A 12,642-nucleotide genomic window follows, 5' to 3' on the forward strand; every position below is an offset into this window, starting at 1 on the left:
ATCCAATAGAGGACACTAAAAGCCTAACCAAAAATCGTTTCATCTGATTTTCAACTTGAACTTAAAGTTGATTGAAATGTTAAATGTAAATAAGAGACAAATTAAGTGTAAATTTGTGAAAGAATTTATTAATCGTTTAATAATTTTTGTTATAATACAAACAATGTATGAGTGATGAATGAAAATCAATCAGTTAATTGAAATTGTTTTGATGAAACCAGATTTGAAACGCTTTAAGTTGTTTTTTGTTATAATCAAACGAGCAAAAAGTATTATTTGATTCGTATTGTTTTCAGACTCTTTACAATATGATAACAATTGGTAATGATGTAAATATAAAGTAATATAATGATGGATCATTAAAATGTAATTTAAATTCATAGAATTGAAAATAATTATAATTAACAACTATTAATAATATGTATATCTATTTACATTATTTGTAAGTTTTGTTTTCTGGATCTTTCAAACAAAACAAGAAAAAAAGAGACTGAAAATCAAGTAACGATATTTTAAATTTTACAATTGATTTCTTGCTGTTATAACTTGTCAATAGAGAATGTGATAACAATTAAAATAACAATTAACTTGAAATGACGATAAAAATGTTGTTGTTTGATTGAGAAAAGTGAAAAGAAGAGGAAAAAAAATTGGATTCATTTTGAAACTAAAAATTGATTCAAAAAATATAATAACGAGTTAACAATAAGAATCAAAATGATGCTCATTCCTTGATGTATCAATCAACAAATATAAAACCCATAAAATGAAAACAATTTTTCAGATTTTTGCTATTTTAAATTATCTTATTACTATTAATGTTGTGTTTAAGGCCATTTATCTTCTGACTTTTGGCTTCCATTCAGTCAGTCATAATACATCAAACTGGGAAAATTTGTCAAAATTTCCATGTAAATCATTCCACTTTTCAACAGAATCATTCATTAATGGTTTCAATTGTTGCCAGTAATCCAAAGTCAATCTGTGTAAATGTTCAATTGTGACCAAATTTCCTTTTCTTGTATCGAAACCGTTTTGTTTTTGTTTTAATTCATATTCACAACCATCTTATCCTGACAACGGTTTACAGATATTTGGAACAGAAGATGAAAAATATAAATAGAAGACGAAGAAGATGTGGATGATGATGAGAATGATAAGTTGAGTGACAAAAGGTGTGTATGTGTATGTACAATATCTTTAAATGCATATTGTGAAGCAAAAGGCTTGGGTGAAAATTGAGTGTTTATAAGCAACTTTAGACACGGAAAAGTAGATTGAAATAGTTGAAAGATGATGATCATGATGAGGGCGTTATCCAATAAACAGCTTAAAATAGTTTCATGATGATCATCATCATTATAGTGGTTGGCAGAGAAAGAAAAGAAAGAGAAGAAATGAAGGTAAATTGAGGGATGAAAACATGATCGGGTCAGGGTCAGAATTTTGAACATTTAATCCAACCAAATGTCCTTTGAATATTTTTCTCAGTAAATTTATCCATTTTTAGGTTTTCCAGTTGTAATCAAAAAGGTTGACCAGAAAAGGTTAAATGTTGGTTCAATTGGTTGGGATGAGTTTACTGAAGTCTTGTGATCTTTTTTTTGGTATGTAAGTGTTTTGGTGCACAAAAAAATTTTGTATTTCTCTTTCTGGCAGCAAAGAGTTGCGTTTTGATGAGATCAAACATTTGGGACGTTGGCATCCAAGTGTCTAACGGTCTTTTCAATGTCTATTTATAGCAAGTGTGTGAGTCAGGTTATTCAGCTTAATGTGTTTATAATGATGTTTCTGTCTGTGGATTGAATTAGTTTTTTTTTGGGAAAAGCAAAAGCTATGCATTTAGTGTTGGATGATGTTGAAGTTTGGTGAAGTTGGTGATGTCAACGGATCAAACTATATCATAAGGATGATACTCAAGGTGAGCCCAATTATCCAGTTTTGAGGGTGAAAACCAGGCAAAGTAGATGAAAAAGGAGAGTGAAAAGACTCCAAAAAGAAGGGGAAAAACAAACTTGGAGATGTGATCAATGGATCGAGCAAGTCGAGCATAAGATGAAAACTCGGCTGTATCCCAAAGGTGAGGACGACGAAGCCAGGCGAAGACAGAGGCTGCTGCTCTGATTCGCTCATCGGTGGGTAGTGTTGATGATCCAGGTGATCGGCAACGACCAATTCCTCCGGCTGAAGCTCGATGGTGAAGCCCATGTCGAGCACTGCCCAATGGAATACCTGATGATGGATCTTCTCCTGAAACTAATGGAGCTCGAACTTCAAACTCGCCTGGAGCCAAAACCTCTTGAGATGTTGGATCCACTTTTCTTCCATTACTCTGTCAAATAATAGAAAAAATCAAGAGAAATGTCGAGTTAGAAAAGTACAAAAGATGACAAGATGAACATGAAGAATAAGATGGAAATACAATCGAAAAGCAAAAAAAAGAAAAGCAAAGTTGGAACAAAAACGAAGAAATAATTGAACAAGAAAAACAAGCGAATCATGTATTCATGAGATTTTTGTTTTTGTTTCAGTTAACTTGATTCATGTTGACTATGTAAGAGTTTGTTCCCTGTTGTCATGTTTACTTCACCCTCAACAACTTATTCATCTTCAGTGTTCACAGGCAAAGAGAATGTAAAATAGAAGAAGAAGAAGAAAAAAGTGAAATTTGAAACATGAACCCAAAAACAGGTGAAAGGTAAATTCAAAGAGATGGAAGTTGAAATTTACTCTAAAGTCTATTTGGTAAATTGTATTATAATATCATGTTACCATTTATATTGAAAGTAAAACCTGTTTGTCAGAAAATTTCATTTCAACCATTCCTTTGGGTATATTTTCATCATGTATTTCATAACATATACAATGTGTTACATCTTAATCATTTTCATCACCATCGCCATTTCAACCTTTTTTATCATTATTCTCATCATGAACACTCTATATTTGTGTGTGTTGATAATGTACTTTACTAGTAACTTTGCTTTCCATTTTTTTGTTACATTCCCATAAATTTCAATGGAAAAATTTGATTTATTGTTTCCAGTTGACAATAAATAACTTACTGAGATTTGAGTTCCTAAAGCAGCACGAAAGGTTTCACCCGGTCGTTCAGCTGAATCAGTCGTTCTTAATGGATTCTGATGGATTTTACGGTGTAAATAGTTTACAACGATAAACTCAATCATAGATGCATAAATAAAAAACATACAAACTCCATCCCAAAGGTTCATTGCTGTTAAATTGGAGACAACAGGGAGTGAAGATCGGAAACTGCATGGTAATGAATCAAGAGAAAACAAAAAGAAAGATTAATAACAATCATGAGAAGTTGAAGATCTCGTTTTTTTTTATGTTTCTTGGATGAAATTGAACCAACAAAAGTAGAAAGAGTTTTAATGAAATTATTGGAGATTCTCAAGATTCAATTGCTTTTTGTATACTTTGATATAATTTGAAGAGAAGCAGAAAAAAGCTCAAAGTTATTCAGATGATAAGAGGATGATTATTTTTATTATCATTATTATTAGGATAATGCAACTCCCTTTGGTTAATAAACATTGTTGATAACAATTGACCCAAAACTGAATGGTAAATGATAAAAGCATGATAGACCAACTAATAAGATGAAAACGATTACTAAGAAAAGGATGAAGATTCAGTGAAGATGAGACTCTACAGAGCGAAACAAACATGAATTGCAATGATTAAATGAAGATAATGGTTAGGTTAGGAAAGAAAATTAGTTGATTGAAAAAGTAACATTGCAACATTTGTCATAAATAGTGAAAGGAAAATTGTTTTTTTGGACAAAAAAAGGTTTTCTTTGATTTTGATTTTTGCTTTCAAGTTTTGCTATTTTTGCATAAAAAATGATCAAAGGTTAAATTGATTATTGATCCAAGTCAATTAATCAATGGGAAAATGTTTTCTGTTGTTTTGACCAATGAATCAAGGTTGGCATAACATTGATTGACATTGGTCAATATTGGTAATAAATGACATTCAGTGTGAATAGACAATGATTTGGATATAAATAAGTTGCAAGATCAGGGAGTGTTTTCGTTTAAAATTTCATGGGAATGCAATTATTTGGTCGAGCTTTTTGTTCGTTGTAATCATCATTATTGAATCCAGGAACCTGAAAAAAAGGGTTTACTCTGCTACTGTCTGAGAGTGTTTTATTATTATTGGGAATTGGGTTGCATTTGGTTAGACTAATAATTAACTGTTACCTTTAGTTTTTAGGTTTTTTTTTCTTTCTCTCTCTTTTTCGTTCTTTCTCATCATTCCCAAAGTCATTTGAATCGATATTATTATTGTTTTGTTATCATGACGAGGAAGGGAGTAAAGTGGGTAAAATGGGAAAACTGGGAATAATCAGTGTCCCATGGATTGGCATAGTTAGGTTATTCCGTTGTCACCATGGTTAACTATTTTGGTATTTGGGTTTCACTCTTGTTTAATAATTAAAGTGAAACTTATTGAATTAATTTGTAGTTATTAATAATTTATACACAAAAAAAACATAAATTAAACCTGTAAGTGGACAAGGGAAAGGGTTACGATTAATTGCTTTAAATCGTGAACCTGGAGTTGGTCTGAATATTAATGATAAGTTGAAAAGGTAAATTTTAAGTGTCTTTGTGCTTCATTTAATTATTATGGTGAACAAAATATGATGATAATGATAATAATATTTACATTAGGATTGAATTGTAAATGAAAGATGTTTGTTTGCCAAATGATAAGACTTTTGTTTTCTAGGTTCACATTTTACTGGTTTGCACTTGGAAGCTTTTTTTAATGTAAAACTGGCAACAGTTACAGGGCAAGGAATGAAGATGAAGGGAAGGATTGAATGTGAATTGAGGATGAAAAAGAGTGTTTCTGTTGGTGATGGATAACGATTTAAGATGAGTTGATCTGGAATGAGGTTAACTCCAACTCCATTGGGTTATTGGGTTAGCAGTGGTTTAAAAAAAGAGGCAAGAGATGATTAAGAGGAAGAAATGGGAAGATGTAAAGATAGAGATGACATTGGCAGTTAAACTAAAAATAGGGACACAAGCCTTGAACAGTTTCATGATTCTTCATTTTCATCTTCATGTTGGCGATAATCTAAATTTCACATGAAAAGACAATGAGACTCTAACTATAACATTGTCATTGTACACACTCACATTTTACTGGTTCTTAAGGTACTTAAATTCAGATCGAGAGTAATGAATCGGAAGTCCCATGATGGAAATTCCGGGTCACAAATGAATTATTATAGAAGATGAAAAATAGAGAAATGAATTAAGATGATGGAAAAAGAAGATAAAGTGACCAAATAAAAAAAAGGTTAATACTGAAGAGAGAAATGAACAGACCTGATGAGGAACAACAAAGAGTAAAATTTCCGTTTCTTTTGCTTCTTCTTTGTGTGTTTTTCCCATATTACCAGTTATTGCTAATATTATAAATTTAGTGAAACGTAAAAGTAGCAAATGAATAAGTAAAATGAAACAGAATTGGTTCAGTTTTAACATGATTAAATATGATTGATGGATGCTAAATGATCAACTTATTGGTGGTGTTAAGTTTAACCTTTTCCTTGTTCCCTTCATGTCAACAAAAGTGTGCTTTTAAATACAGAGTAAATATTATTCAGTTTGGTAAAGGGTCAAACTAGGAAAAGCAATTTAGAGAATGACCAAATAGAGAAGAGCAGAAGAGAAAAGTTCATAATAGAGAAACTCTGAATAAAGATGCTCAAATGATTAAACTGGTTGAAAGGATGGTAAAGAGGAAAATTTTGCCTTCGAGTTGGATACACAATCGGTAAAGAAGGTAAATGGATGTGAATCTCTAGAGTATTCAGCTGTATCATGGCATGAATTTGGTAGATCAGAAAGTTTTCCATGAAAATTGCATTTGCAAACAATCTCATTCTAAATTTAAATTATTCAATGAATGAAATGTTCAAAAATAGCTTCAATTATTTTTCAAACATTTTGGGACTTTCAGATGAAAAATGCGTTTCGACATCGCTTCAGTTCTGAACTCCAAACTGAAATGAAAAACTCCTTTCACAAATGATAGATTCAATTCTGTAAATATGATTGGTCAACATCCAGAATTCAGGCCATTTCGAAGCCCATATAAGCCCATAAAATAACTAAGCGAACTTTTTGTCAGACTTTGTGATCTCTGAATTCACAAAAAGCATAAAATTGAAACTAAAATGTTGAAATTATGATTGAAAGAATGATTTAAGTTATGATTATTAAAAATTAAAATTGCAACTAACATTCAATGAACCTTTGATAACTTCGTAAATTATCTCATCTAATCGACTCATCTTATTTTGAGTTTTAAGCATTGATTTATAAAATGAGTTTTTCGTGCAGAACTTTTTGATTTTCCTAATGAAATGATTGGTAAAGGATGCTAATAAGGGTTGCCATTTTTGTGATATAAAGATGCAAAGTTTTAAAGCGATTCAGTGAAAATGAACTTTCTAGGTTTTGACATTTACTATTTTGCTTTCGCTATTTTGGACTTATCTGTTTTGTGTTTCTCGATTTTGACAGAAAATCGAACGACGTTGGAAGTGCATTTGTTTATGAGCTTTGTTTTACTTCAAGTGATTGTCAAATGAAACTGTTGTTGGCTGATGATTTGTAAATGTTTGTTGTCTTGCCATCACAATTTGTTGGCTGTTGTTGGGATGAAGAGGAATGGTTAATTACCTATTTGTTGTTGTACAAAAGTTCAACATGGTGGTTACACCAATCATTACTCGAGCTGGGACAGCATTAACATCAAGCCAAAAGCTGATAAATGAACTGGTAACAAGAACCATTCCAGGCACAAAAACGGTTGTTAAATAAAATAATTTGTCCCTGGTAAAGATTAGATAGACACTTAAACATGAAAATTCACTTCTCCATGAATGATGAATACGACACCGTCCAGCAGCATTTTTAGATAAATATGCATTCAAGGAGCGAAATGAGTTTGAATTAAAAATGGGAATCTCATGTTCTGGTTTCCAACGAAACTCTAATTGATAAGCTTCATAAGACACTGAGACACAAAGCACAACATTGAAGAAAACCATTTCGAATCACAAATTGCAGATGAAAATTGGAATCCAGGATAAATCCATGAATTGATGATGGCAATCATGATGAGAGGAAACCAGAAAAGGATGAAAAAAAAGAGAGAAGTGAAACAAAATTAGTAAACAGAATGTGTTTTACCCAAAAAATTGGGTTAAATGATAATAGAAGTAAACATTTTTTTGCTTCTTTTTGGCAAACATGTACAAGGTAAGGTTACCTGGTTAAGATTAACGATAATTTCAGAGGTTAATTTGATTTCTTAATGTTACATATTTAATGAGTAATGATGATCAACTGATGAACTTCAAATGAACCTTTGTTTTTGTTGGCCGATTCATTGAGTTAATCAAGTTCACATTATTGTTCAATTAATGAATCAAATGTTGATCATTAATTTCAATTAACTTGTTAACATTTTTCAATTTAACTTCATTTTCAATGATAAACTGAATGTTGCCATTTTCATAATTTACTGTGCAATTAAACTGATCACATCATTAAAATAATGAGTCCCTTTCATGATCAAATAATGTCAATTATAATCATTTTTATTTCTTTTTTTCTGTCTCTGAATTTAAGATGAAATTAAATATCAATCAAATTGAAATTGTTTTCATTTTGTTGATCAAATGCAACAAAAATCAATACAAAATTTGCTGTTGAATTGTTTTCTTGTCGTCATTCTGTTCAATTTGTAAGTAAATTATTAAATCTGGAAATAAATTTTCTTAGCAAATTTAGTCAAATAAACACAATTTATTGTCACAATTAGGTTAATTTGCTTTTACGGTGAACATTGTAATAGCATAAAGTTAATCTGAAGATGGGTTAAAATGATTCCTATCAAATATTCAGGTTACTTTATCAAACTGATTTTGCATAATAATCATCATTTGCATTTAATGAGTTTACCCAAAGAAAAGGTAACAAGATGATTTATAAACATTGGAAAAGGTGCATTTTTATTGTAAAAAATGGGTTTAATCAGTGAGAACAAGAAAATGAAATTACAGTACGTCGCAAAAATAACCAACCATAGTTAACTTTTTTAAATGAAAAGTAATCTCATGAAATACTTATTTTTCATGTAGAATAGACTAAATAGAACTATCGGAATAAGGTATAATCACCATTTATCATAATTAAGTGATTAATTTTCGACGAAGTAAAATCCACTATTTTTCAACGTCTTTTTCGCATTTTGTGACCTCAGGTCATTAATTTGGCTTTTTATCGATCAATTTCTTATTATTTAGGTACACTTTAACTCAAGCTTTGACCTTACCATCAAAAAAATTGGATAACTTAGGTACTTTCGCTTAATTTGATTCGAGATAATATTCAAAAAATGCTGCAAAGTTTCACTTAGCGTTTTTCGATGCTTATTTTTAAGACGAAATTGTCGTAAAAAATTGATTAATCAACTGATTAGAAAAATTTTTTCTATTGCTGCAAACTCAACTGATAATTTACTAATAATTTCCCAAAAATTTTTCAATTATCATTTTCCATTAAAAAGTTAACCCTGGTTGGTTATTTTTGAGACCTACTGTATCTCTGAGATTCATTATCATTAACATGATTTGTGTTCATCAAAATTGCATATTTTCATTATTAAAATGTAAGGCAAAAAAGGTCAAAGTTTTGATTGAAGATGACAGTGAAAAATGTTGACCAGAATCTAAAAAAGGCAACATTTTTCCTGGTTTCATTTTTGGGATGAAATTAGCTATAATTTTGCTAATCAAATTAGTATAATTATATTAAAAGTATATTAATAAATGCAGTTTCATATTCAGTTAATTAGCTAATTTTGATTACATTATTTAATTGGCTCTAATGAAGTATATTTTTGTAATAAAAGGTTAGGGAAAAGGTTAAATGAAAGGGTCAACTTACTGCTTTCAACTGCAAAAAAACATCTAGGATTATCAAAGGGAAATATATTGAGATCGCCTTCACAGGTGATGATCATTTTTTGCCTGAAAATAGATTGAAATGTTTAATTAGGATTAACATTGAAAGGTTGAAGAACCAGATTTTTCAAGATTAACCTAAAATTGTTTTCTGGTTTTGATTTATTTTTCATTTGTGTGTTTGACTTAACAATGACTTTTGATATTGATTTAACTTGGTCTTTGACTTAAGTTGAAGTTAATTCTGAAGTTAGTTTCTTGATTTGAATTTTGGTCACAATTTGTTGGTTAAATGATTATAATAGTTTATCATTCTTAATATTGTAATAAGTATTATTGATTAATGAACGATGTTTGAATAAAAAAGTAAGTTAAACCTTTCCTTTTTTCAACTGATTAATGTGTCTCTTTGCTCCTTGGTTAATCAGGTTAGCATTGATTTTCAACTGTATATTGTGATAATGATATTGAGGGTTTATCAATTTGGAAAAGTCATTTTTATATAATTCATCTATTCAGTAACTATTAAATAATAAGCCTGCCATGAGGTGAACACACATGATAAAAATGTCAACAGTTACACAAAAGATGATCATGATGATGATGGAAATATTAAAATGATGAGCAACAACAAGAAATGATTGATGAAGAGAAGCAAAAAGATAAGAGATTTCTTCTTTACTCTTCAAGCTAATAATAATATAATATTATTAGCATTATGTTGTATATAATGGTGTTATCATCAGAATTGGGAGAGAGAGAAAAAAACGTTTCTCTATTGTTATATAACCTTTAACATAATTCTGATTATAATCTTATTCCATATTGTCATCATCATAAACATTGGTGAAAGGTGTTCAGGTTGACACAAGAATGGGTTTGACAATTTTACTTTGCTTTTTTGGTTACCTTGTTATGTATAGCACAGTGCCATTAGGATAAACTTTGAACGCCATGTTAATGGGTCCGGCTTCATTGTGAGTTTTAAACTCACCGTGAAGGATAAAGTAAGTGTCTGGCCTCCAAAGGTGTTCACGATGTCGGAGTGCATTGAGATAACGATGGTGACCGTCATCATCGTATCTTAACCGATGGTCGATCCAATCTTGAAAGAGTAAAAACTCAATCTCATATTTAAGACTAGATTCATCTGGTGATGACATTGAGAGCATTAATACGCTCACATTAACGGTCATTGTAGCTTCTTTGGAAGATTCAGGTTTCAAGATGATGATTGATTGGAAGATTGGTTCAATAGATTATCGTGAAACCCAACCGTGGAATGAACCGTGAAACCAATCATGAAATGAAGAGGAAGACCAAAGGAAAACATGGAGTGAGGAAGAGAAGAAAAATAGAAATGCATTTTACCGATTAACTATCAATTACTATTTACAATTATTTATTGTTATATTTATAAATATATTGATACTGATAAACATGATCCCAGATGGGATAACCATAGTAACCTTACCTGTTGGCAGAACATATTGATCGTATTTGGGCGGTGCGGTTAGATCATCGAGAATCTGTTTTTCCGTGAAATTTTGATACCTTCAAGTGTATTTATTGTGTATGTTGATGTTAGAGTCACCAAAGGGAATCATTGGAATAGGATAGATGGGGAAACAATTACTGTTATTGTAATGATTATCTTAATGACAACAGTATCGGTAAATATATAATGTAATGGGATAATTTTAGCTAATACAAAATAACCTTGATGGTGACATAAAAAAAGACTAGGAGTAAAAAAAAAGGTAAACTGATTTGATGAACCAGATTGTCTTTTTAGGTTCACCTTTCATATTACGTCTTATACCTTTTTTTTCATCCATTTTTATGAACCAAATTTCAAGACTACTTTATGGACGATAATGTCATCGGGTTTGGGTCAACATTTACACTTACCTTGGTATCATTGAAGCTATGGTTCGAGGTATGATGATCATTATGAGAGATAATATTCCTATTGAAGGTGAAAGTATTGTTGCCATGTTGCACTTTGTCTGTTTGTTGATGACAATGTTGAGAATGATTTTAACCCTTTTACCAATTGTACTCTTGTTTATGATTTACTAGACGTTGATGATATTGATGGAGGACATGTTGATGGTGATTAATTGTGAATTGGTAAAAAAAGAATGAAAAAATAAAACTAAAGAAAAGGAAAAAAAAACGGAAAAATAACTTTATCTTATTCTATCACCATTACATCTAGTGGATTGATCTTATTAACTGCTAAGCACTTGATCAAATTAATCCGTTCACGAGTTGAGTTGATTAATTGCTTTAGGTGGATGTTTGGTTAAGGATCAATAATATCACAATTAACTTTCCGCTGGATCAACATTAATCAAATCCTTTTGTTATCAACCGTTACACTAACAAGTAGTTCCATTGTAATCTAGTGAAATTGCAGTCAGAAGATATAACATCAGCTGTCAGACGGCAATCATAACGATGTCGAGGTAATTTGGTGACCAATTGAACAATTGTACCAGATTAATGGGGATTAGGTTAAAGATGGTTGTAACTTAATTGAAGGGTTTAACAGGTTAATTGTAATTTGCGAATAGGGACAGTCCGATGTTGACTTGAAATATGAGCTTGTTGAGGAATCACAGATGGCTTTGCACTATTTTCTTGACTTGCAATCACTTATTGTCTAACAATTATCTATTACTTTTTAAATTTAAAGATTTTTAATTTTAATAACTAACAGTTAATTGTTAAAGTACACATTTGTAAAGGTTTCATGACTAGATTAAAATGAGAAGCGTAAATTGTTGCTTCAACTTTCAAGTGCACTTCACTAGAGCATACAGAAGAAAATATATATTCTAGTTTTTTTTCTCATTTAGTTTTTCATCTTCTTCTTTTCTTCCTCCTTCCCTGTCTCTTTTTACTTTTATTTCTCTTTTCCCTTTCTTTTCTGTCTCCCTGAGCATTCACTCAGAATGTATCTAGACCGTTATCATCATTATTACAAGCAAAACTATCATGGTTATTATTATCCAAAAACCAAACCCTTTTATTGTAAATTAAAAAAATTAACCCAAACTCGGTGACATCTTTAGTTTTAAAAATGAACTACATTCTGTTTACATTAACTCGAGTGTTACGATTTTGGGTTAATTTTTCACTTTCTGTTGGCATTTATTCAAATTAGTTTTTTTGATCGACACTTACTGAACAGATATGGACCATTTTTTATATTATTAACATTTTAAAGCTTTAACAATGACATTTACATTCGTAAATTACTCAAGCTCTTCAAAGGGATTTATTTTGACTTAAAGCCTTTGGAACTGCTGTCGCCAATGCTTTTCAACGATTTCACTCTTACATGAGTTAAAATTGTTTTCATCATTAACTTTTCTCAGCTAGCAATTAAATGTAGACTGTCAGCTGTTGAGTTATTTATTCGCTTAAATAGCTAAGAATCTTATTCATAACTAACTTCAAGCATTCTTAAATCTGACTCAAGTTTCTGATGATTGAAACGACATTATCTTACACCCAAACGGTCATTTATAACCAAGCTAGGAATGTAGAGATATTGCCTTTTTATAAATAATCCGATTAATTGGTAAATTTCATTGTAGAGTAGA

The 12,642-nt window shown here is 30.6% G+C and overlaps 1 protein-coding gene across 2 annotated transcripts; it reads right to left on the bottom strand.

Annotated features, from left to right (window-relative positions):
* Positions 1 to 106: 106 nt before the first annotated feature.
* On the bottom strand, positions 107 to 11,954 carry pHCl-1 (pH-sensitive chloride channel 1). Of its 2 annotated transcripts, XM_089267157.1 has the most exons (8): positions 11,244 to 11,952; positions 10,940 to 11,106; positions 10,503 to 10,582; positions 9,938 to 10,232; positions 9,012 to 9,094; positions 6,738 to 7,074; positions 3,066 to 3,273; positions 107 to 2,332 (listed from the first exon to the last, which is right to left on the bottom strand). In XM_089267157.1, the coding sequence occupies exons 2-8, from the start codon at positions 11,023 to 11,025 to the stop codon at positions 1,892 to 1,894; spliced, it is 1,530 nt and encodes a 509-aa protein (XP_089123283.1). In that variant the 5' UTR covers positions 11,026 to 11,106; positions 11,244 to 11,952; the 3' UTR covers positions 107 to 1,891. The 2 variants fall into 2 exon arrangements, with proteins under 2 accessions (XP_089123283.1, XP_015783957.1); XM_015928471.3 differs by having other exon boundaries at positions 9,938 to 10,229; positions 10,940 to 11,954.
* Between the last annotated feature and the right edge of the window lie 688 nt (positions 11,955 to 12,642).

Source organism: Tetranychus urticae, chromosome 1 (genome assembly GCF_039701765.1).
Source record: "Tetranychus urticae isolate SD_2017Ah chromosome 1, NJAU_TeUrti_SD_1.0, whole genome shotgun sequence".
Classification (NCBI taxonomy): Eukaryota; Metazoa; Arthropoda; class Arachnida; order Trombidiformes; family Tetranychidae; genus Tetranychus; species Tetranychus urticae.